At 26.7% G+C, this 26,089-nt stretch overlaps 3 protein-coding genes across 5 annotated transcripts in view; all 3 read right to left on the reverse strand.

Annotated features, from left to right (window-relative positions):
• LOC136082303 (DNA polymerase epsilon subunit 4-like) lies at positions 1–9,271 on the reverse strand. The gene is made up of 5 exons (XM_065801118.1): positions 9,077–9,271; positions 8,255–8,522; positions 5,708–5,792; positions 363–404; positions 1–293 (listed from the first exon to the last, which is right to left on the reverse strand). Exons 2-5 carry the CDS (start codon positions 8,510–8,512, stop codon positions 280–282), a joined length of 399 nt encoding a protein of 132 aa, XP_065657190.1. The 5' UTR covers positions 8,513–8,522; positions 9,077–9,271; the 3' UTR covers positions 1–279.
• Positions 1–26,089, reverse strand: part of LOC100212807 (dolichyl pyrophosphate Man9GlcNAc2 alpha-1,3-glucosyltransferase) — a 118,900-nt gene that overhangs the window by 38,189 nt on the left and 54,622 nt on the right. Inside the window, exons 2-15 of one of the 3 annotated variants that reach the window (XM_065801117.1) lie at positions 24,046–24,247; positions 23,883–23,972; positions 23,678–23,766; positions 23,238–23,323; positions 20,537–20,601; positions 20,259–20,435; positions 20,074–20,136; positions 15,996–16,077; positions 13,960–14,045; positions 13,670–13,754; positions 13,508–13,578; positions 13,344–13,412; positions 12,005–12,128; positions 11,208–11,452 (exon numbers count right to left, since the gene is read on the reverse strand). The exons of the other annotated variants lie outside the window; for them this stretch is intronic. Coding sequence (XP_065657189.1) covers positions 11,231–11,452; positions 12,005–12,128; positions 13,344–13,412; positions 13,508–13,578; positions 13,670–13,754; positions 13,960–14,045; positions 15,996–16,077; positions 20,074–20,136; positions 20,259–20,435; positions 20,537–20,601; positions 23,238–23,323; positions 23,678–23,766; positions 23,883–23,972; positions 24,046–24,233 — 1,497 coding nt within the window. The 5' untranslated portion in view covers positions 24,234–24,247 and the 3' untranslated portion in view covers positions 11,208–11,230. Of the gene's footprint in view, positions 1–11,207; positions 11,453–12,004; positions 12,129–13,343; positions 13,413–13,507; positions 13,579–13,669; positions 13,755–13,959; positions 14,046–15,995; positions 16,078–20,073; positions 20,137–20,258; positions 20,436–20,536; positions 20,602–23,237; positions 23,324–23,677; positions 23,767–23,882; positions 23,973–24,045; positions 24,248–26,089 lie in introns of those variants that run through there. 3 annotated transcript variants of the gene reach the window in all.
• Positions 8,848–10,543, reverse strand: LOC100197386 (GPI mannosyltransferase 1). Its single transcript, XM_065801993.1, has 6 exons — positions 10,092–10,543; positions 9,867–9,917; positions 9,535–9,793; positions 9,378–9,449; positions 9,113–9,269; positions 8,848–8,912 (listed from the first exon to the last, which is right to left on the reverse strand). The coding sequence occupies exons 1-6, from the start codon at positions 10,541–10,543 to the stop codon at positions 8,848–8,850; spliced, it is 1,056 nt and encodes a 351-aa protein (XP_065658065.1).

Genomic DNA, 26,089 nt, shown 5'->3' on the forward strand with positions numbered 1-26,089 from the left:
TAACAACTTATTTTTTATTTGTAAAACACAACCAATCAAACAAATCAAAAACCTTTTTTAATCATTATAAACAATTATATGTATATTTCAAAAATTTGGATTGGGAAGTTTATTTTATAGTCTTCATATACCAATATATATTTTTTAAATATTCTTTTCATGTTTTGATCACTTCAGCTTTTTCATGTTTTGATCATTTCGTTGCATTTTAACGTAAAGATATTAGAGGAATGATAATGAACTGATAATGATGATGACAGATCATCTTTTTTGAAAACATCAATCAATCGCACCTAAAAACACAAAATCATGTTAACTAGTTTAACAAATTAATAAGAATTTATAAATAAAATTCCTTTAACCTTCAAGGAATGCCATGCAATCAAGCTCAGCGATAGCAGCATCTGAGAAAAAAGAAACAAATAAATATAAATTTACAACATAAAAAATTAACAAAAAATAATTGCTGTAGTAATCTTAATATTCATAGTTTTTTTTTACATCATACTTATATGTATATATATATATTTTTTATACCATCATATATATATATCTATATATCTATATATCTATATATCTATATATCTATCTATATATATATATATATATATATATATATATATATATATATATATATATATATATATATATATATATATATATATATATATATATATATATATATATATATATATATATATAGTGGTGTAGTGGTAGAGCGCTCGCTTCATAAGCGAGAGGTTCCGAGTTTGATTCCAACCACATCCCTGGTAGTACCGCGCTCAACTTAATTCTCCCCGCAGCAACATTGTTCGTCAAGGTTCGTGTTTCGGAGTTATAGAGTTGAGAGAGGGTTATAACCACAACTAGCCTCCTCATCTGTAGTGACACCTTCTCGGCCTTGGGGAGGTGAATTACAGAAAGAAAAAAAATATATATATATATATACACACACACACTTATATATAAATTTCTCCTAAAAACTGTAAAAATAAGTGAGTTTAAAAAATAATTATATTAAATCCCATTTTTAAAAAATTAAACAATTCTAAAGAATTCTTTTTATAATAGTGTCAGCATATTCCGCTGTGTGTGAATGTGTGAAAATTTAGAGTAAATGTGTGAAAATTTAGAGTAGCTAATACCAGGGTTGCCAGATTGGCCACTTTGTGATCAATCTGGCAAAAAAATTTGGTATTTTTGTTCCATTATTATTTTACTGTATGTTGACATGATCTAAAAAATCATTAATACGATTTTATCTGATTTATATATATATATATATATATATATATATATATATAGAACCCTTAGATGTTGTCCGAAAGTTTTTTCCATATTTTGTTGACAAAAAGTAAAAATTAAAATGCAAGACCGGAATTTTTTTTTTTAATAATGATAGACTGCCTGCCCCAACCAAACCCTCAGTCGATGTAGCAGCACTCCCTTGCGGGTCAGGCTATTTGTCAGTCGATGTAGCAGCACTCCCTTGCGAGTCAGGCTATTTTTCAGTCGATGTAGCAGCACTCCCTTGCGAGTCAGGCTATTTGTCAGTCGATGTAGCAGCACTCCCTTGCGAGTCAGGCTATAAGATAGTCGATGTAGCAACACTCCGCGCATGATTTACAGTAAAAAAAATAAAAATAAAAATATTTTATTAAAAAAAATAAAAATAAAAACATTTTATTAAAAAAAATAAAAATAAAAACATTGTTTATATTGTCAAAAACATTCAAAATGTTTTAAAAACATTCAGAATGTTTTTAAAAACATTCCGGTCAATTAAATTTGCGTTTTTGTGGTTTTTTTAAAAAACGATTAATTTGTAATTAAATTAATGGTTTTTACTTTCGTCCAACACGGAAATGTTGGACGAAAGTTAAAAGTAATTAAAAGTGACGTATATGTTGGCGTAAGAATCACTTTTTTCCTTCCGCTCTTCCCAAAGCCAACAAACTATAGATCTATATATATATATATATATATATATATATATATATATATATATATATATATATATATATATATATATACACACACACACACACACATATATATATATATATATATATATATATATATATATATATATATATACCTATATATAAATATTTATATACATATATAGAGATTCATAATTTACAAACTTTTGAAAAGTTGATCTGACCTGGAATGGTTGAAAAACAATATAAAAATAATTTTAAGCCCAAAAATTTTGATTTTAAAGCAAAAGATTTTAGATTTTAGAGGTTTGGTGTAGACCGTTAAAATCAACTCAGAAAGCCAACTTGGTATATTTTGGACTAGTTATTAATAGTAGGGTAGGACCAAAAAGAAATATGGTGGTTTTTATTTCACATGATCTGGATGATTATGATGAAATGATGAAAAAAACAGGTTTTTACGTAAAATGACACATTACTATGTATAACTGATATATTCTTCATATTTAGGCCAAATTCTGAAAAATAATATTTTAACTAAGCATTATTAACCTTTATATAAAAGGGGACATGTCACTGCCCACCCCTATCACCTTATTCTTGGGGATTTACCTCCTATTTCTTATTTATTTTGGAATATTCATTTGTTTCTGTGCTAATTTTATGGATAGACATATTGGCGTATTTGCCTTTTAATTCCATTTTAGATTCTGTATTCTGGGGTGTGTGTATCTGGTGTTTCCATAACAATCTATAACAGGTGTATTTTACACCTGTTATAGATTGTTATGGAAACAAGAGATTTGATTAAAAATAAATAAAACCATACAGGTTTTATTTATTTTTAATCAAAATACTGTTTAGACTTAAATTTTTGGAAACCAAGATGCAGAGATCGACAAGACTTAAAACAAGGGCATATCTTTTTGAAGAAGAGCATTTGAAAAAAAACCTATCAGAAAAATTTTTTTAAACAAATACAGACATTATTCTCCACTTTCGGTTTAGAAGATCTGGTGACAAAATAACTCCAACAAAAAAGCAGATAGCTTGTACCATCGAATATGGAGAATAAGGATACTTGGTTCAGGAGGCAAGAGGTTAAGGGGAATGGAAATTAATGTAAAATCCAATGAACTCGAGAGTTCTTTTTATACATTTGGACCTGATTATGGATTTGAACTTAGTTTAGATTCTTCAGATAATAAAGATTTTTTTTAATGTTAATTAACCCCCCCCTTCCCCCAAGACCATAAAGATCAGTACAGTCGAATAAGCTACTTTATTTGTGGTTAAAACCCTCTCTCAACTCTATAAATTCAAAACACGAACCTTGACAAACAAGGCTACTGCGCAGAGAAACAAATTGATTATGGTACTACCAGGGATGTGGTAAGGATCAAACTCGGAACTTCCCGCTTATGAGGTGAGCGATTTACCACTACACCACTACTGCATTTAGTTGATAGATTCATTCATTTGATATTCATAAATGTTGAATATCTGATTGATTGTACTGCTTTAGTTTCTGCTGATACAGAGATTGCAGATTGCTGATAAAGTTTGTATCTGCTGATACAAACTTTATTAGCAATCTGCAATAAAACTCGTGTAGGTCTAGATTAATCTGTCAAAAAATATTCAAAAAAATTCACTTTGTTTACAAATTTATAATGAGCTGTGTTTAAAATGCCATCAAAACAAGACTTACTATGCAAGCGCATTGTAAAATTCTATCAAATGCACAAAAATTTCAGAAAAAGGTTTACTGTGAATAATTCTAAAACCAAAAATGTTCTAGTTTCAACTATATACTATATTTTGGCATCCTTAACAACCAAATGTAAAAGTGGTAGAGGAAGATTAGCTAAAACAATGAACAAAAAGGGACTTTGTTTGCTTCACGGTGCTTTAAACAGCAATGACAATAATTCAACATAATACTGCAGATAAGTTCAAGTGTACGCAGTCTTATATCTGCAAAAGGTTAAAAAAACAAGGAATAGTCTGCCCTGAAATCTCAATGCTGTTGGATGACCCAAAATTACTATGGAAAATGTTTTGTTTTGGATGAGAAAAGTTATTTTCCCCTCTCCAAAATGCAAATTTCAGAAAATAATTGATATTATGCAAATTTAAGTTCCATAACACCTCTAAACATAAAAAACAAATATAAACACAAGTTTGAGCAAAAAGTAATGCTGTAGATTGTCATATCTGAGAGGGGAATTTACAAGCCATGGTTCAAGCAAAGTGGTTTGGCTATTTATCAAAAAGTATACTAGAATCAATGTTTGAAGAAAATATTGAATCAATTTCTTCAAAAACACCATTCAGATGGCTATTATGTGTTTTGACCGGATAAAGCATCATTGCATTATGCCAAAAAAATAAACAAGTTTTCTTGGAAAGCCAAAACATCCCATAAGTACCAAAAAAACCGCAATCTAACAAACTTGCCTCAGTGTCACCCAATTGAAGATTTCTTTAGATGTTGAGTTCATTAGTATACAAAAACAACTGGAGAGCCAAGAATTGCAAACAATTACCAGAATCAAAAAATGCATTTGTCAAACCGATATTAATGCTGTACAATGGTCCTGTTCCAACATCATTACAAAGCTACGCCGAACTGCTGATGATGGACCACATTCAAATGTTCATTAGTTTTTTCTTAAAGATAAGTGATGTACCTTCAATTAAAATAAATATAACTTTCATTTTCTAAAAATGTGTTTTTATTATATCCTGATATAAAAATTCTCATTTTTTAGTTACCACCCCTTATTTTTTTTTTTTTTTAGTAGCTGTTTTTACATGCACAGTTTTATATGATTTAAATTTGTAATAATTTTATTAAATATTACTAATTTATTGTTATTAAAATAAATTTATAATTAAATCATTGTAATATTGATTTTGTACATCTTAATATTGACCCTTGAACACAAATGGCTTTACATAAAAGCTTTCAGTGTTATAATAATTTACTTTTTAAATAATAAAAAAATCAAAATAATAATTATTGTCATAATTGGAAATAACATTGGAAAAATCCATAAAATAAGACAAATTATCATTGAATGTGATTCTAGGTGATTTTAAACTTAATTAGTTTAAATTTAGTTTTAAAATAAAAAAGAGATAACATAATTCTTAATTCTTCTTATTATTATTATTCATAATTATTATTCATAAAACTTAATCCATAATTTTTATGCATTAAATAGTACTTGGTATAATAGAAGATAACAAAAATAAAAACATCTTTTGTGTTTGAAACACATGACCCAACTTTGTATTTATACTTAGACCATGCTATCTTTACAGTATCATAGGTTAGTCATATTGATTTACTAGAATTCAGAAAAGAATCATAAGCCTTTTTCAAAAAAAAAAAAAGAAAAAAAGTAGAAATTTAAAAACAATTAAATAACTGAAGTAATATAAATCAATAATGCAACTAAAAATTTACCCTTGAAGTCCTTGAATATTAACCATCTATATATAACTGTTATAAACTATTTTTATTTTATCAAAAGTTTATGAGAATAATGGCCAGATCACTGTCTGCATATTCACATTTATTATCAATCATTATTATATATTAATACTATTATAGACCTGATTACAAAAGATAAGATATTATAGACCTGATTACAAAAGATAAGATATTATAGACCTGATTGCAAAAGATAAGATATTATAGACCTGATTACAAAAAGTAAAAACAAAAGTAAATTAAAAAATAAAAACCATAAAACCTAAATCTTTCTTTTGAACAGTTTTTCTTTTAGCCTGCTTTGTTTTTTTGTATGCTTCCAGCGCTTGCAATTGAACAAACAATTCCTATAATTAAAAGTAATATAGTTAGTTTTAGTAAAAGAGTTTTGACATCAATTAAAAAAAGTTATACATTCCCACTTGATGATTGTAAAAAGTTATACAAACATTCCCACTAGAACTTTATAAAACAAGATACAGGGAGATCATAAATAAAAAAAATCCAAACAAATTAAATATAGATACTTAAAAAAATTAACTTATGTGATTTAATTTTTTAAAATTGGGTCTTTTTAATTTTTAATGTGGTATAATTTTTTAAAATTGGTTTTAGTTGTTTTTATTTTTAATATTATTTGGTGTGGGTGAAAAACACGCACCCATTGTGTTTGGAGAAACATCTAATTCCCCAGTTGAAGGGGTGGGTTGCAAATATTGCAGGGCATTGGAGATTTTTATGCATGATGTAGCACCTTGTCATAGAGGCATAGAGTTGCCCAGTATCTGACTTGTGAGGGCATTTACACTTTACCATGGTTGGGCAATAGTCCAGAGATGAATTCTCTTGAGAATTTGTGTTCAATTCTTAAAGCTGACATGAGAAAGAAAAAGATTACAAACAAGCAACAGTTAATAGAACTCATGGGCAAGAAATGTTAACTGACTGGCAACTGCACATCTCTGGTTCACTCTATGCCAGAAAGAATGCAAACACTTCTGAATGTTAAAGGTTACTTCACCAGGTATTAGATTACAATCTCTGTACTGAACTTTATATGAACTGTATTTTTAAATGCAATGTAAATTTAATTATGTAATTTTGAGAGTGAATAAAAATGATTTGTCAAAAACTTGTTCATTTGTGACCAATTTCAGTTAATTTGGCCAACACTATATATGTGACATCTTTTTAACAGAAATTAAAAAAACAAAAAATATAATTGCTGCTCAATAAAGTTGATCATTCGCCATTGTGTCAACATTTAAAGCTATTTTAAGTTTACCATCACTCATATGTAGGGCTTCCAATTATCTAACATTAATGACTATCCAGATTTCAAATACTGAAAATTCAAATTATTTGGATATATTTGGATAACAAGAAAATAAAGATGATAAAATGAATTTAATACTCATGGTTACCATGAGTATTAAATTCATATTATCTTTCAAAAATTCTTCAAAAAAAAAGTGTCACTGCAATATTGTTGAAACTTGGTTTATGGTAGTTATTAACATTTTTTTAAATTTTTGTGATGCAGCTCTACCACTAAAATAGATTCAAAGTGTTCAAGCTTAAACAAATGTTTCCATTTGTTTCAGCTTTTTAATAACATTATTGATTTAGACGGTCTGATATAACACAATAACTTTGACAAAAAAAAAATTAATCTTTTTAAAAATAAATAAGGGGTGCAAATTTGCTCTAGTGAAAACCTTGCACTGCATAATGTATTAAAAAACTATAGTTTTCTGCAAGGAGAGCTAAAACTTTTATACATTACTTAGGTCTCACAAAAATTACGAAAATGTAACTTTAAAAATATTTTGTATTAAACTCAATATAAAGTTCTTTGATATTGAATAAAAAAGTTGTTTTTGAATAAGTTCAACAGCATTTTATTTAACAGAGACAAACTCTTTTCTAAATCAACTCTTGAATGTATATATATTATAACTATAGCAAATTTTGTAAAGAATATTTTTTTTTTCCATTTATTCAACCATAAAATGAAAACTTTTAGGTTCGGTGTTACTCAAATAGTCAAAAACTAGTCAATGGAGTGACACCTAAATAAAATAAACAAACAAAAAATATCAACAGCAATATTAATAAATAAAAGCAAGCGTAAGTTAATTAATTAAAAATAAAAATAAAGATTGAGCTATAATAAATTAAATATTAGTACAAAAAAAATGAAAACACTCGGTTAATAACAGCGAACAACAATTAAAATAATTAGCAGCAACAGCACAAATAATAGCAAATGAAACGGCAAACACAAAAACTTCTGCAATATAAAATAAAAAATCTTTTGTTATTTTTGGCGGAAACAGAAAGGCGTAGAAAATTTGCAGTGATTTATTTTTATGTTTTAATTCTTTTACTATTATTTTGAACATTTTTCAAAATTTTTTTTTTTTAACTTGGTACTTAGCTTTTAATTGATCTTTGTTTTGTTTTTGTTTTATTATATCTATTTGTTCGTTTTATTCATTTATTCATTTTCTTGTTTTATTTTTTCTTCAATTTTCAAGTTCATTTATACCTTTCAATATTTTTCTCATTTTACATTATTTTTAACTGATCTTTTTTATTTTTTAAAATAATTTCCTTTGTTAATTCATTTCTCTTTTTTTCCTTTTCACTGTTAAATAAACCCTTCTGCCATTTGCGATGTCATTACAAAGAATCGTATAATATTATTAAATCTTTTTTTGAATAATTAACTTTTTTTATATAAATAATTTTTCTAAAATATAAATAATTTACTGTATATTTCAACAAATACTCCAAAAATACTCACCGCAGCTTTTGTTATAAGAAATACAGATTCCTGGCTAGAAATTGTGAGATCTGGATCCATCTTCATGAGGGAACGTATTCTTGTAAATGGAAAGCGATTTGTGTCTCGCCCTTTTGATACAACAGCTGTTTTTTCACCATTTTCAACATGAAAATCGTCCTCATCATCTGCATTTGTTGAGTTAAATTCTTCTGAAAAATCTTTAGAAATATTTCCTACCATTAGATCGTCATCAACATCTTCATTATTTGCAATCATTTTTTTACAGCTAAACAATTTTTTAAAAATCTTGAATAATTTACACTTAATATAAATAAAATACTTGTTTAATAAAATTGTAACACCTTACAATAATTTTTTATACTTGTAAAAAAAAAAAAAATCTACTTATTTATTATATTGTTACTATTATTAACTTAAAAAAAAAATTATTAACCAGAATAAAATATTTTAGAGTTACTGCATTTCACTCTACAATGATTTCTACTTAACATTTTATACTTTATATAAACTATTGAGTACTAAACAGTTGGCTGTATTATTATTATTACCAATTCATTAGATTGCTAACACTTAATTGGATTGATAAAAGTTCATTGTATTTCATCGAAATGATAATTCTTCATTGTATTTATAAAATCTCGATCTACTGATAATGCTTTAATTATATTGCATACTTTTTCACATATAGTTAAAACATTTTTATTCATTAAAGCTGCTTACACTTCATTTTATAAGTAAGACTGTTTAAGTAAACTATTTTTAAAAAATCATTGTATTTTAATAACAACTTAAATATTTCTTAACTAAAAAACTGTTTACAATTTTCAAAATCTTGATTTTCTTATTGTTTCTTACTCTCAATAGTTGATCTCTGTTTTAAAGAAAAAGCTCTTATTATTTGGTGAATTATTCCAACATTTATACACAAAAACAAACAAGATGCCATCCAAACATAAAGTTCAACATCGTATTTCTTAAATTCTAGTAAGTATGCTAGAAAAAGCCATACAATCTAAAAAAAAAAGTTAGTGCACATATTATCAAAAGTAATAAATAATGGAAAAAAAATATATATAGTAATAATAATAACCTGTCCCAACAACCAACTTATTATAATTACAATTGCTCTTTGAAATGATATTTGTAAATATGGATATACCAATGGAAGAAAAACAATGTACCAAATAAAGTACTAATATTAAAAAAAAAAATTTTTATAAATTATTATTATTTACTTATTAAAATATAAAAAGTATTTATAAAAAAGTGTGAAAAACCTGAGAGGTGCAGACTTTGTTCAATGATACAAATGCAAATGTTTGAAGAAAACAAGCAAACGGCAAATGCGCAGAATATTTAAAACCTAGCCATACTACAGTTACAAGTTGTGGTAGGAAAGCAATACTTTTAAAAGTAGAAAAATATGGAAGGTTTTTAAAATATTTTAATGGATAAAAATAAAATGAAAAATTATGCTGAATATCAACTCGAAATATGTGAAAAAAATAAGTATTTTCAACAAACTCCATACCAAACCTGTAAATAAAATATTGAAAATTAAAAGAAATTTAAAACAGTATATTTATATATAAATTAAATATAAGCTTACCTCATAAACATAATCAATCCACAAAAAAGAAAAGTTCCAAATGATACTGCACTGAATAAAATAACTTTTTTCTCCAGAAAAAAGTATACACTATTTTTCAACCTACTTTGATACAAAGGTATATTGTCAAAACATTGGATTTTTAAGAGGAAAGGTACAACATATATTACTGAGTACAGTTTAAAGTGAACAGACAAACCAAAGAAAACTGCCGAATAAAAATACCAATCCTTCATTAAAAAATACAGAGCAAGTAAAACAAGAACCATTTGAACAGATTCAGCATTTCCGCGACTAGAAATTGTCATTGTAAATGGATTAAACAACCAGAAACAAACAATAGTTGTTTTTGTTACACTTCTTTCTGATATTTTAAAATCATTCAAAATTCGATGAAGTAAAATTGCAACAATAATATCGAGTACACAAAAAAACAACTTTCCAAACAATATGTGTAAAAAAACGTTTGGTATCATTAAATATGCAAGCAATGGAGTGTATTTATAAGTGTCTTTTAAATACGGTGAGCCTCCATCAACTAAGTGCTTTGCAGCTTGTGTAAACACTTCATAATCTATGTCAGTATATTTTACTTCAAAATACTTGTCATGAAAAGTACTGTACAAAATAAGAAATACGCGAATCAAACTTGCTATAACCAATATTTTTTTTTCCATTTTAACTATAATAAAAAATAATTTTCGTTAATTTAAAAGCATAAAATTTGTTTAAAAGAAGCAAAATAGTTTGGTGCAACAAATTAAAATAATTTGAATATCAATTGTTTGAAAAAAAAAAGAAATATTAGATATTATAAAAATATATAAAATACTTATTTTTTACTAGTAACAACATAATTTAAAGTTGACGATTTATTGTGTTGATGATTTATCATTATTATATTAATGATTTTAATGTGTCGATGATTTATCGTTATTATTTTAACAATTTTATGTTGATATGTTGATGTGTTGATGATTTATTATTATTATGCTAATGGTTTTATGTTGAGGTGTAGATGGTATATTATTATTATGTTAAAAGTTTATCATTTGTATGTTGATGATTTATTGATATTGAGATTAACATAATAACAAATTATTGTTATTATGTTAATAATTCTTATTTTTACTTGTTGACGGTCTATTGTTTTTGTGTCAAAAATCTATTGTTCATGTGTTTATTGCTGTTATGTTAACAATTTATCTCTCATGTGTTGATAATTTATTGTTTATCATGACAAATACTCCTATTAATTTTGTTAAAAACTAAATTTACTTTGACAGGAAAATATTAAAATATGCAAAGCATTAAAAAACAAAAATAATAAAAAAATTTAAATGCAACTTAAATAATTGGCAATATTAATTATTTTTTATTTTTTTCGAAATAAACAAATTATCAGCAGAAACATCATTTTCACTGCATTTCCATTGTTTGTAGTTAAAGTACACCAGCATAAATAAAAAATGCATGCAACAGTAAACTGAGAACAGTAATGCATAAAGATCTGGAAGCTTTTTAGGAGCCTCAATGATGACAGGTAATAAGTGCAGAATGAAAGCTCCAAAAAAAGAAAAACCAACCTAAAAAAGGAAAACAAATCTTTAAATGCAAATTAGGTGACACAATACCAATGTCATGACTCACTTTGGCAATCCACAATACCTTTTTCTCTCTCTCCTCCCGCCCCTAAATAATTATAGACATACTCGGTGTAGTTAAGACGATTTACAAATTATTCGAATTCTTTTATTTGGAAATAGCATGATTTAATCATGCTATTTCCAAATAAAAGAACAATAAATAATCAGAACAGATCATATTATTAAACTATGATGTTCATCCAAAAAAGCATAGTTATTTGAAACCTTTTTCAAATTTGAACAAGCGATTGTGATTTTAAGAAGATTTTTTTCAAAAAAAAAGAATCTTCGGTCTGGGTTTTTTGCTACAAACATTTATATTTTATGATACCGCAAAATTTACCATTTTAATTTTTTTCGTCTTTTTTATAATTCACAGACCTGATCATTTAACGGAAATATGTCGTAGTCAATAAAATATCATACAGACGCTATAATATTTTAAAATTCCCTTAACTAAACCGAGTTGTTTAATTTTTTTTTTAAACTTACGATTAACTTGACTAAAACGTGGTACTCAGAATAATCCATAGTACATAAAGAAATAGCAATAAACAGTATCAAAAGTGTAAAATACGAAAAGGATTGTCCATCTCTTTCAAGTAGTGGATACATGCTGAAATAAAAAACATGTTTCACGAGTATTTAATAAAATATTTAATAAGTGCTCATAATAATCATAAAAAAATAAAACATAATTTTTGATTTAAAGAACTGCTTGATTTTAAATACATCCAAAAAATAATTTGTAACAAGCATGATCTGTATAAGTATTGTTTTGAATGCCTAGCAAACAGTAAAAATTATGTCGCTATAGATCCATATCAATTCTTTCAATTTTGTCAAGACTCTTAGATAGAGTTCAATGAATAAAATACCTTGAAGAGCATAAACTGATAAGTAAATACCAGTAACTGATAAATACTAATAAATTAAGGCTATTGGATTGCTCTACTAAATTAGCAATAAAAATCCAAATGTAAACAAAGCCAAACTAGTAGGATCTTATTTTACTGATTCATTAAAGCTCTTGATATAATTAACCACACTCAACAAACACACAAGCTACTTGAAAATTTTGCTATCACATAGAATTATAAACCACAAACATAAATGGATTATCTTTTTAGTCAACCTATGATCATTGAGTATAATTTCATCAAGTACAACACTTATTATAGTTGAAGTAAACACTATTTGCATCTCTTATAGTGAAACTGGTAACCATTCATTTATATTGATACACATTTAAACCAAATTAAAGGAGCGCATATTGCAATAAACTGTTTTTCAGCAGCCTGCACTGAGCTAGACATTTTAAAATTGTTATAAAATAACTAACTGTCAAAAGAGTTAATGTTGCTTGTTCTTTAGATTTGAAATATATAAAAGTTGAAATTTCTTCAAACCTATATACACTAAGTTTATATTACTTCAAACCTATATACACTTAGTTTATACTACTTCAAACCTATATATTATATTCTGTTTATAAAAAATTATGTGTTTACTATAGATACCTATTGAATCCATCATTATTATAAAATAAACACTTTGCATATAAAATACAGCATTAAAGTGAAGCATTTGGTGCTACATTTATTATTTATGAACTTTTCACTTATTTTTATTTTTTTATTAGAATAAAAATTTTTAGAAATCTTTTTTATTTTGTGTAATTATCTTTTATAATATAATAATTTGCACAATTTTTTTACTGCATTAACCAATGAAAATCAAAAAAAAAAAAAAAAGGAACAGTGATCCAGATGCAATAAAGTTTACTATCTTTATTATTAACAGGAAAAAAAAAAATCATATCTACACTTACCTAACAGTTGAGATTATGAGAAACCACACAGAAACTAAAGGACAGTCTAGCAATAACAAGCATACTGGTCTACAGAAAAAAAATTGACAAAGAATAATTAAGTAAAAGAAAATTGATAAAGAATATTTAAGAAAAAAGAAAACAAATAAAAAAAAATTACTTACAATGCAATAATAAGTATAGACTTTTCATGGACTTGAAATGAAAACAGAAAAAAAGCCAAAGAGCAATTTACCTAGTATAAAAACAATTAGAAATTTTACCTTAGCTCTATAACACACCATTTACAATACAAATTAACATAAATTGTAAAATATTATTTTTACCATGCTATATAGAAATTTTTTTTTAGTAGGATAGCATAAGAGATTTAATGATGAGGGAATACATGCCAGTAATGTTGAAATTAAGCTAAAAATGTATATGATAAAATTATAAAAAGCTTTGATTTTTTTTATTTTAACAATAGCACAACAAAAACACAATATTTATTCATCAAGGACAATAAAACATAGTACCATAGCAACAAAGTTTTAGATTGAAAAAATAACAAAGATTACTTCTACAATATAATTTATAAATTAAAAAAATTCATTTATTTAAAAAAAAATCATACCATATTTTCAAAATTTGTTGTTGGTCAAAAACATTTTTCATTTTGTAAATCACAGATAAACTACACCAAAAGTTTGCAACCTTATCCTAAAATCATATTTAGTAAGTATCATAGCAGGGTAATTCCATGTCAAATGACCCAGGTCATGGACCATACATCTCAGATTTTACTGATTTTTATACAGTTGAGAGTACTTATTAAAATAAGAGTTCCTTGAAATTTTTAGCCTCTGGCTCCAAGAAGATCCTGAAATATGACCATTTTACTTTTAGCAGATACAGGCCCCTCTTGTCCCCTTAGAATTGCAAAATTTATTTAGAGGTTTCAAGTCACATAACTTTAAAAATATTTGGTTTTTTTACCTCAAAATTTGTACCAGGCGGGTAGTAAATCCAATGAAATTATCAAAACTACACTAATGCTGAAAGTTTCAGAGCTCCAGTTTGTCTGAAAAGTTGTGAAAAATCTATCACAAGGTTATGGGACTTAAAAAAAGTGGACTCATGGCCCAGCCACCCACCCCCGGTGTCTTGGCCCCGGAAAACAACTTTAACATGCATGTTCATTGACACTACAGAAATGCTAAAAGTTTCAGAGCTCCAGCTTGTCTGAAAGTAAGTGAAAAGTCAATTGCAATATTCTGCTACAAAAAAGTGGGGACCGTGCCCCATTATCCATATATAGAAATCCATATACTTGTAGATCAAAATCTTTATATTTTTTGAAAGATAAATGAATATAGAATGTGTAATATTTATTTATATATATACATATATATATATATATATATATATATATATATATATATATATATATATATATATATATATATATATATATATATATATATGTATACATATATATATATATATATATATATATATATATATATATATATATATATATATATATATATATATATATATATATATATATATACATATATATATATATATATATATATATATATATATATATATATATATATATATATATATATATATATATATATACATATATATATATATACTTGATATCATCGAGGCCACATGGGTTTCTTGAGCATCAAAACCTGGTATGTAAAAAATTGCCTAAATTTATTTAAATTGATAAATAGAGGTACTTAATAATAGTTTTTTACTTTTTAATCATTTCATTGAATTTACCACCCGCCTGGTACAAATTTTTAAGTAAAAATATCAAATATTTTTAAAGTTATGTGACTTGAAACCTCTAAATAAATTTTGCAATTTTAATGGGACAAGAGGGGCCTGGCCAGTATCTGCTAAAAGTAAAATGGTCATATTTCAGGATCTTCTAGGAGACAGAGCCTCAAATTTTAAATTTTAAAAAAGTTTCTAAAGGAACTCTTATTTTAATAAGTACTCTCAACTGTACAAAAATCAGTAAAATCTGAGATATAGGGTAGCATTTTTTAAAATTTCTGGGTCATTTGACATGGAATTACCAAGCAACCTCATCCTATAATCATAGTAAGTAGGTATCATAGCAACCGTATCCTAGAATCATAGTAAGTATTATAACAACCTATAGAAATTTACAGCAATAACATTAAAAGTAATAGTATTAATAACAATAAAAAAACCAACATCAATGACAACAACAAAAACATCAATGACAACAACAAAAACATCAATGACAACAACAAAAACATCAATGACAACAACAAAAACATCAATGACAACAACAAAAACATCAATAAAACCAATACCAGTAACAATGCTTCTGGCATCAATAACAACATAAGTAATGATATCTCCAGCATCAATAAACAACATAAATAACAACAATACCTCAAGCATTAATAACAACATAAATAACAATACCTCCAGCATCAATACAACAAAAATAACAATACCTTCAGCAACAATTAAAAAACAAAAATAATAAAAATATTAATAATAATAACATCAATAAGAAAATTTACAGTAAAAATAATTCACATTAAAAAACAAGAATAATAATAAAAAATGCATTGTATACAAGATATAAGCATTTTAAAGAATTAGTTTTACTTCATACAAGCCTCTATTAAATGGAAACAGTCTGTGTAATACTTGCAAAATAGAGTGACGACTAGTTAAAAAAGGCATCCAACTAAAAAAAAAATGTTTAGTAAAAAGATAAAAATATATATATTTTAAGTGTAAAACTGAACTGGTCAAAAAAACTTCTTATCAGTTGTAAAACAGGGAAATACAAAATGAAAAACACAGCATGTTATATAAAAAACTTAAAGAAGTCTGCACATATTATAACCAACTTGAAAAAAATATATATACATATATAAACTTTATGGTACTAATAATTTTCATGGTACTAATAATTTTTATGGTACTAATAATTTTTATGGTATGAATAATTTCATGCCTTAAGGCAATTATCAGCCATGTAATACAAAACAAGAAACAAAAAAACTGCTAAAATATAAGATTACAGTGGAGTGTGCTTCATCTTGAAAACAAAACAAAAAAGATAAAAAAAAAGAAAATCTAAAAACAGTTGGCTAATCACCCATATCATATTTTGAAAGAAAAAATTTGCTGGTATGTCTAGATTTAGATACCAACTAATTCTTCTTTGTAATAAGTTATTATTTATGTAAGATGTTATGACATACTTTCCATATAGGCATGGGTTGTATTGCTTTATCATGGAATTGTAAAAATTCCATCGTTTTATTGTGAGATCTACAACCTTCTACAATTTTCCATTCAATTGTTGGGTTTATTCCCCTTTCATTTAACCTCTATACTTCCTTAGACAAATTACTATCGCTTCTATATTTTTTGATATTATAAGACTTTGTATGGTTAGCGTATCTAAGTTTAAATGCAGTTTTACTAACTCCAAAATAAACTTTTTCATTCCTGTCCGGAGTGCCTGGGTATAGAGTGAGAGAATGGGCGCATTTACACACACACACACACACACACACACACACACACACACACACACACACACACACATATTAGTGATGTGCCAAAACAAGTTTATGCTCCCCCGAGTCCCTGATTCCAGGTACCTGGAAGAAAATACCAGGTCGGAGTCCAGGTACCCGGCACTGGGCCTATTATAAAAGTTTGGAATAAAAGCTTGTAAAATCTCTAGCGCTGAATTATTTTCACAAAATAACACTGATTAATTTGCACTAATTAAGTTTGCCTAAATATATTAAGTTTCATTTTAATAATAAACCACAAACACTCAAGGTATAAAATTCAAATTACACAAACTAAAGTGTAAACTCGGGTAAACTCAGTGTTGGTAATATTTGGAATAACTTGCCGCCTGACGTAGTAAATGCCAAAAACATTAACAGTTTTAAAATTAAAATTAACTCTATCAACTTTGAGAATACTGCTCCAGCTAACTAATTTTTATTTTTTAATTGTGGTATTAAACATAATATATACTTTTTTGTAATTTATTGCTAAATAATCACTAATATGCACTAATTAATTAAAAGTTATGTTATGGAAAATAAAAGATTAAGAGAGACAAAGAATTACAAAAAAAAAATACCGGGTCCCTGGGTCCGAACTGGGTACCTGGCACATCACTAAAACACATATATGTATGTATATATATACATACTATTGCTTTTAACAAAAAATAAAAAATTACAATTTTTAAAATAGTTTTTAAAGAAGAATTTTTTCAGTTTGTGTTTTTTATAAATTTTTTTAATTACTTTTTCTTTTGAGACACAACATGACATACATTTGAAAAAAAAATTTTGATAGTAGATAGATGTTTAAGGATCTTGTGTAACCTCTAAAAAATTTATGTTAAAATTTTTAATTTTAATATAAATTCTTCTTTATATAAAATATCTTATCTCAACCATTGGATAACCAACCATTTGATAAACTACTATGGATACCAACTGTTTGTCCAAAACTTAGAAAAGAACTTAGAAAGCAAAACATAAAGGTTATACTCATATCAGCTTCTAATTTAAATAATATTTTTTGCAATAATAAAACTTGTTCCGAACACTAGTTCCTCTAAGGCCTCTACCAGCATGTTCATGTGGTTATACTAGGTTGTCCCATAAGTTCGCGGGCACTTGAAGCTAATATTTTCAAACATAATTTTTTTTATGACGTTTGACTCAAATCAATTAATGATTGATATTATTTTGTAGTATTTTTATTCCTCTTTAAAATGGTGTATCGCTTTTTGTAATTGTGATTTAAAAATGTGTCTTTTTAGTTCTAAAATGACGGATGAAAAATATGAGATTCGCGTACTTTTGCGTCACTATTGGAAAAAAGGACTGAGTTCAAGAGATGCAGCAGCTGAAATTTGCAATGTGGAAGGCGAGGGAATGGTCAAGAAAACCGCAGCGGCCAAATGGTTCAAGCGCTTTAACAACGGCGAAACCAGCCTTGCAAATCTACCCAGGTCAGGCCGTCCATCGACAGTAAACAATGAGGCGCTGCGCGAGCTGGTGGAGCAGCAACCACAAACTAGCACCCGCAGATTGTCGGCAGAGCTCGGCCCTTCCAAGTCCACCATCGATCGCCACCTCCATCAAATCGGACTCGTCAATAGGCGCTGCCGAGAAGTTCCTCACGAATTGACGCTTGCGCAGCAAAAACGACGCGTCGACACCTGCACCCATCTGCTCGAAAACCCCAAGGACCTTCGTTTCTGGCGTCGAGTTGTTACTGGAGATAAAAAGTGGGTCTTCTTCCGTAACGCCAATAAGGCGAACGTTTGGATCCAGCCCGGCCAACCCGCTCTACAAGTCGCCAAACAGGATCGGTTCGTTCACAAGGTCATGTTGTGTGTTTGGTGGAATTTCGAGGGGATAATTCACTTTGAGCTTGTTCCAAATGGTCTTGCAGTGAACGCCGCACTCTACACTGAACAACTGGATCGTGTTTACGCCGCTCTCTCGGCTCGTTATCCTGCCTTGGTCAATCGAAAGCGCGCGCTCCTGCTACACGACAACGCTCCAGCACACACCGCCGTTCGCACCAAGGAAAAAATTTCGGAGTTGCCTGGAATTGAAGTTCTTCCTCATCCTGCATACAATCCGGACCTTGCGCCATCCGACTACCACCTGTTCCATTCGATGGCTCACTTTCTTCGCGGTAGGACCTTCGATTCTTTGGAGGAGGTCAAAAATGGGTGTAGAGAGTTTTTCGCCTCCAAACCGGTGGAATGGTATCGTTGTGGAATTGAGCAATTGGCGCAAAGATGGACGAAAGCTGTAGAAAGCAATGGAATTTACTTTGAAGAATAATTGTTAATAAATATTAAGTTACAATGAAATAAAGTTTTGTCGCAAAGTGCCCGCAAACTTATGGGACACCCTAGTGTATACATTGGTGAAATTTTGGCTTAAATTAGTTGAAATCAGCATTTGAAAAGTTTTTGTATTTTGTTCTACGCTTTAATGTTATCTTTTTAATGATTTGTTTTTATTATAATGATTTTTATTTCATCATTATAGAGCAGAGAATTATTGGGGAAATTTCATCAAAATAAAATATATTTATACTTAAAAATATTAAAAAGTTTATACACAGCCATATTAATAGAATTTTAGAATCTTCGGTCTGGGTTTCTGCTACAAACATTTATATATTATGATAGCGCGAAAATTATAATTTTAACTTTTTTCGTCTTTTCATAATTCACAGACCTGATCATTTAACGGAAATATGTCATAATCAACAAAATATCATACAGACCTTATAATATTTTAAAATTATCTTAACTACACTGTGCATTAAGCTCATCAGGAAGCCTGATGAACCTAATGATGGATCAGCTTCCTGATAACATTTTGATGGAGAAACAAATTGTTGAAAACAAAAATTAGACAAGAGTTTTAACAATTATATATAAATATATATATATATACTACATATTTGTAATAAGCATACTCTAACTGTAATAAGCAAACTCTATCTGAAATACATTGTTAAAAAATTTAATAAAATAAATTTAAAAATAAAAATTTATTATATTCTTCTAACATTAAACAACTTATCAAGAAATTTGTTCAATAAATCTTGTATTTATTCATTTAAAAAGAAAAAAGACTGCACTTACCAAAGTTAAGTAAGCACTTACCAAAGTATAAATGTCACTACTACTGTCAGGCCAATGGAAGCTAGTTTTAAAACTTTATTTATCCTAAAAAAGAAATTTATAACATATATATATATAGTATATAATAAAGTATTAAAAATTTTAATTGTTTAAAAAACTTTTAAGTGATGAACTTGATATTATAACATCAATCAGATGAAGCTTACCATAAAAATTGATGGAAGCAAATTCCAAGCAAATAGAAAAAAAAAGGAAGTGCATGATATAATTCCATTTGTTTATAATTTAAAGCAAGGACAAAAATAGATGCACCTAATTCATAACGATCTTTAAAAAGTGCTACAACTGCAAAACATGCAAAACCAAGACTCACGCAATTATATCTATGCTATGTCAAGAAATTTTTTTATTATTGTGCAAACAAAAAAACAAAAAAATTTTCATTGAAAAATTAACACAGACTTATCAAAAAGTGAAAAGATACTGAAAATGACCATGGTCAATTAAAATTAGTCCTGGATATGTCAATACTAATGCACTTATAAAAAACTAAAATAATTAAAAAAAAAGAATAGGAAATAGGCAAAAAAAAAAATTCTTCAAAACATTTTTTGTACAAAGAATTAAAAGTAATTGTTTTTAAATGATTGAAGCAATAAATTTATTTTCTTCATTTTATTTAAAATTAAAATTGAAAACAAATGTTTTCTAATTTTCTGTATCATTTTAACATATGTATCATAGCAACAACTTGTAGTTGTTTCAAATACAATGCCACAATATGTATCATGACAGCAACTTGTTCTAAATACATTAAATAAATTAAAAAAATTCAACAACTAGTATAAGTTTTTTCTGGTAAATACAAATGGACTTTTGAAGTGAAATTTTCAAAGGTTCATAAGATCAACGTAAAAAAAAATTAAATCAGTCTCAGATTTAAAGTGTCACGCTAGATAAGAAAAAGCGCAATTAGTATGCACGAGGAGTAAATGAATTAAGTTGACGAATTTTATGTGTAAAAATTCGTCGTCATTCACAAGCAAGATCATTCAAAAGTTAAAAACCTTTTTTAATTTTTAATTGATGTCAGAAAATGAAATTTAAGTATAATAATAACACTTTTCATAATATTTAATGAACTAATTAATCATGATAAAGAAAACAATTTTTTTTGTTTGGTCAACCAAAAAACTTTTGTATTGGATTCCATATGCAAATACATAAATACGTTTAATCATTTCTTCTTAAAAGTTAAATTATTTATTAGTTAATAGAAAGAAGTTTTCATTAGTGTTTACAGCATATCTTTTTAGTTTTCATCAGTGTTTATGACATATCTTTTTAGTTTTCATTAGTGTTTACGACATATCTTTTTGTTTTCATTAGTGTTTACGACGTATCTTTTAGTTTAAGTAATAAGTTTAAAATTCTAAATGGGCTACAATCATGAAATTTTGGCATGGTTGCATAATCTAATGTTCACTTGGCAGAAGAAAAAGGGTTCAACTTCCCAAACTCAATATGGCTGCATTTAAAGTCAATATGGCTGCATTTAATTTTAAATATGTTAATAAATTTCTCAGTTTTTGAGAGCAGCAAAAGTCTCGTTCAGTCTTTTTTAGGCTGAAAAGGAATGTTTGTAATAAGATTTTTGCAAGGTCTCACACACTTTTTATAATCAATAATAGATTTAGAAGGTCTCCCTTCAATCCATCATTGCTTTCCCAAAACAAAAGGGTAGGTATGCTTCTCCTTTGCTCCACTCTCTTTTTGAGGTTGTCTGGTAACTGAGTCCGTCATTTATACAACAAAAGCATACATTATTTGTGTGAACAATACACTCTAACATTCTTTAAACAAATAACACTCTAAAATTTCTTTAAATAGGTATTGCCTCTATTATGACCTGTTCTTGTAGTTGTCACAACTAATAAATTTTTAGGTACCATTAAGAACATGGGAACCAAAAAATTTTATTTGCAATCTATTCAGCAGGTTTAAAAATTCTTATTTACTATACCCATCTTTCAAACTGCAGAATACCTTTTTTTCTTAGTATTCAATTCTAATGGCTTTTTATAGTCTTTTGATTGCAACTTGAGTCTTTTCCCAATCTTTTTTTCTCTGCAATTAAATAAATTTTAACACTCTTTAATTTTAAGGAAATCCTTGCTGATTTTTCACATAACAAATTTTTACTTAGTTCATCAAACAGTTATAAAATAAACCTAAAATTAAAGTTACCAATTTCTCTTTTGTAGGTTTTCCAACTTCTGGAAAATGTCCTTTTTAATCTTTCTGTCAGAGGTAAAAAGTTTTTTTTTCTGACAACTTTCTGATTACTTTAATAAATTTTTACTAATATTTTAATATAATAAATAATTTTTATTAATAATTTACAAATAATTATTAATCATTTATTAATTTTATTAATAATTTAGTAATAAGTAAAAGATTATTATCAAAACTTATAAGCTTATATAAGTCATAACTTATAAGTATATATAATAAAAATTTTTTATTTTCTAGGTTCTCTTTACAATGGCTAAGGAGCCTTACATTATTCTTTCTTAAAATTTGGTTAGTGTTGAAAATGTTTAATTTTATCAAGATGGATATTTTATCACTTTTATAAGAATTTTATAATTTTGCTAAAAATTGTTTTTTTAATTAAAAAATGACACAAGTCACTTTTTGCAAATGAAGATTTTATAATACATATTTCTTAATAATACTTATTTCCTTAAAGATCCTAAATTTATATACCATTAAGTAAAGAGCTTGGGACCAAATTTTTATTGCTTAGTTTACAACCCTCTTTGAATTTGATTTGAATAAACAAAAATTAATTATTTTGTACTGCGCCCATTTCTTTATTTATGTCATGATCATGTCAAATTATGCTCTATAATATAGGGCAGTTTTTTTTTGAAAAATAAAATATGTATAATGTGAATAAATAAAAATACTTTGTTTGAAAAATTTTTTAAGTCAGTTGTTTTCTTTTGTGATATTTTTTTAAATAACATTTCACGATTTTCACTTTTTCATGACTTTTTTAAAAAAACTTTTCATAAGAGTGACTTTTTCAAAATTGCTCTTATAATATATCATTCATATTTTATCTAATTAAATATCATTCGTATCTATTTAAAATAGTATTTAAACTAAAAAGTGCTAACCTTTTTTGTTTTTGTTGCAGTTTTTAGTGTGACAGAGTAGAAGTATAAAATACTTGGAATGTATATAAGTAAATCAACAAATAAAACTGAAAAAAAAAATACATTCTACACACACAACTAATAAAAATAACACATACTAAAAAAAGTTCAAGTTGGCATGCTTGAGTAAACTATAAAAAGTCTTTCTAAATCATTGTTTTAAACCTAAGTAATTTAAAATTCATTGCATTATTAAAATAATACAATGAATTTTAATGCTAAATTTCCATCATATATGCTATAATGCAAAGTTTCCATCGTATATGCTATAATGGTAAGTTTCCATCGTATATGCTATAATGGTAAGTTTCCATCGTTGAGAAACTTGTCATACATAAGGAATTTTTTAATTATTTATGAATTTAATAAAAATTTTGGTAAAAAAATAAACTATAAAAAACCTGTATATCTCATAAACACTTTATGATGATAACTTTCAAATCCTCTTGAAACATTTAATGCAACCCACTGAGGATTAAGAAAATTTGCTCTAAATTAAAATTTAATATTTATTTAGTATATAAAAATATCTGAATTTTGCTTTTCTTACTTATTCAAATTTTATTGACCAATTATTAAAAGATGAAATAAAAAATAATTACTTACATTATTCCACAAAGCTTACTGTGGTATGCAGTCAATGGTGGATAATCAAGACCCCAATACATCAAATCATTAGACTCAGTCTGCCAGTACCTATTTTAAACAAATAACATCATGTTAATGAACTTTTTTAAAAACATGAAATTTTCAAGGCATAACAAACTACCATTCTGCAGTTGGTAAATTATAAGTGATTTCCATCCAATGCCTTTGAGCCTCATAATCTCCAAACATCGGTGGTTTACCAGCTCCAGAATAAGAATTCAATGATACAGAACTTCTCAAAAACAAACCATAAAATACTGTAATTAAACTTAAAACAAAGGAATCCCAATCCATATTTCTTATATTCATATTTCTTAAAATATCTAAGAGATATTAAGAACCAGATTACATATTTTATAAAATGCATGCTAGCTGTAAACATTTAACTATGAACAAATTATTTTTGAAACTTGAAAGTTCCACACTTTTCTATAACATATTGATGTTCATTAGCAAATTCATTCTAAATATAAATTAGATCTAAATTTAACTATGAAGATGATTTCATTTTCTACATTAAAGTGAAAACCATTTTGTTATAAAAAATCAAAATATTAGATTAATATTAAATATAAAAATCTTAATTTAAACTTTATATAATTTAATTCAAAAGAATTACTAACATTTGATATGATTAAATGTTAAAAGGTAGTAATATTCAGCCTTATTAACTAACTTGTAACAATACTTTTCTATTCTCATGTTTATAATGACATGTTTATAATTTTCAATTCTCATGTTTATAATGATAATAGTTTATTGATTAGAAAGTAAATATTTGAAACTTTTAAAACAAACTACACTGAAATATTTATATCAGTAGGGGAGATCGGGGCACATTGGCCCATGGGATAGGTTGGCCCATTCAAGTTTATTCACAGGCTAGATGCTTTAACAAGCTGGAAATCTAAGTGAAGGTTGGTAGTAACTCAATCCTTTTTTCAAAAAAAAATCATATTTATTGGACCATATTTGAGTATGTTTTAACAATTTTTGATACATCAAAGTAAAACTTGAAAAACTTGTTTAACGTGTTTATACTCACTGATGTTTGACAGTACAGCATTATTCAAGTGCCATATTTAAAGCTTATAGTGTAAGGATTATTTTAATATATAATGTTCCTCAAAATTAGTTGATGGTTTAAGGAGAAAGTTGTTCATACTCTAAAAATGACAATGGGGCAGATTGGCATGATGCAACCGGGGCACATTGGCCATGTGGCTAACTTGCCCCGTAGTTTTTTAAAATAGTTTGGGTAAATATGTGATAGAAAAACTGTTTTGTTATAAAAAATTTAAAACTTGTAAAATATTAGATCAGAAATAAGCCTAATAAACAAATTGGCATTTGTTTTATATGTTTTTTTTGGGTTTTATACGTCGATAATAAGAAAATATCACTTGTATACATAATATTTAAATTTGGATAAATAATCTTATTATAAAATGTAACTTTAACTTAGATTTACATATGTCTAAACTTAAATATTGTATATATTTATATATTACTATATATATTATTATTATATAGATTATTTAACTTATAATACTACTTATATATTATATATAATACACTTAACTTTTCATGCTTAAAATCTAAATTTATATATGATATATAAATTTAATATGACATGAGTTATGTAAATTATTAATGATTAAAAGTAAATAAGTATTTTAAAAAAGAAAAATATAAAATATAATTTTTAAATATATAAGTATGCAGGTATATAAATAATTAAATAAAAAAGAAATAGTTAAATATAAAACATGTAATAAAGTAATGTACTTTTGGTTTTTGCATATTTTTTTTAGACCTACTTAAAAATGGTACGAAATTATATTTGCAAGTCACAACATGGAAAAGTGTCAGAAGAAACAATGTTATTTTCAGTGATACAAGTTAAAAAGTATAAAAGATCAATTAGAGCAGTTAGTAGAGAATTTAATATACCACGTAAGATTCAAGGAAGGTATTGCATATCCAAAAGGTTGCCATCTATATCTAATGCTTCGGTTCAAACTGAAGTAGAACTTGATTGCCAAGTGATTCTTTCAAATTCTAACAATGATAACACACTTGAGTTTGATGTTACCGCAACAGTACATAAGCCTAATGCAGAACATATACCTGATAACACAGCTATAGGGAGAGATTTACTATCA

The sequence above is a fragment of the Hydra vulgaris genome, chromosome 07 (genome assembly GCF_038396675.1).
Source record: "Hydra vulgaris chromosome 07, alternate assembly HydraT2T_AEP".
NCBI lineage: Eukaryota > Metazoa > Cnidaria > Hydrozoa > Anthoathecata > Hydridae > Hydra > Hydra vulgaris.

Coding starts and splice junctions, on each gene's coding strand:
- LOC136082303 (XM_065801118.1), bottom strand. CDS start 8,512: ATGATTGCAAATAATGAAGATGTTGATGACGATCTAATGGTAGGAAAT. Junction 5,793..8,254: donor TTCTTATAACAAAAGCTGCG/GTGAGTATTTTT, acceptor TTTTAATTATAG/GAATTGTTTGTTCAATTGCA. Junction 405..5,707: donor TGTTCAAAAGAAAGATTTAG/GTTTTATGGTTT, acceptor CTTTTTTCTCAG/ATGCTGCTATCGCTGAGCTT.
- LOC100197386 (XM_065801993.1), bottom strand. CDS start 10,543: ATGGAAAAAAAAATATTGGTTATAGCAAGTTTGATTCGCGTATTTCTT. Junction 9,794..9,866: donor GGATTGATTATGTTTATGAG/GTAAGCTTATAT, acceptor TTTTATTTACAG/GTTTGGTATGGAGTTTGTTG. Junction 8,913..9,112: donor ACAGAGATCAACTATTGAGA/GTAAGAAACAAT, acceptor ATATAATTAAAG/CATTATCAGTAGATCGAGAT.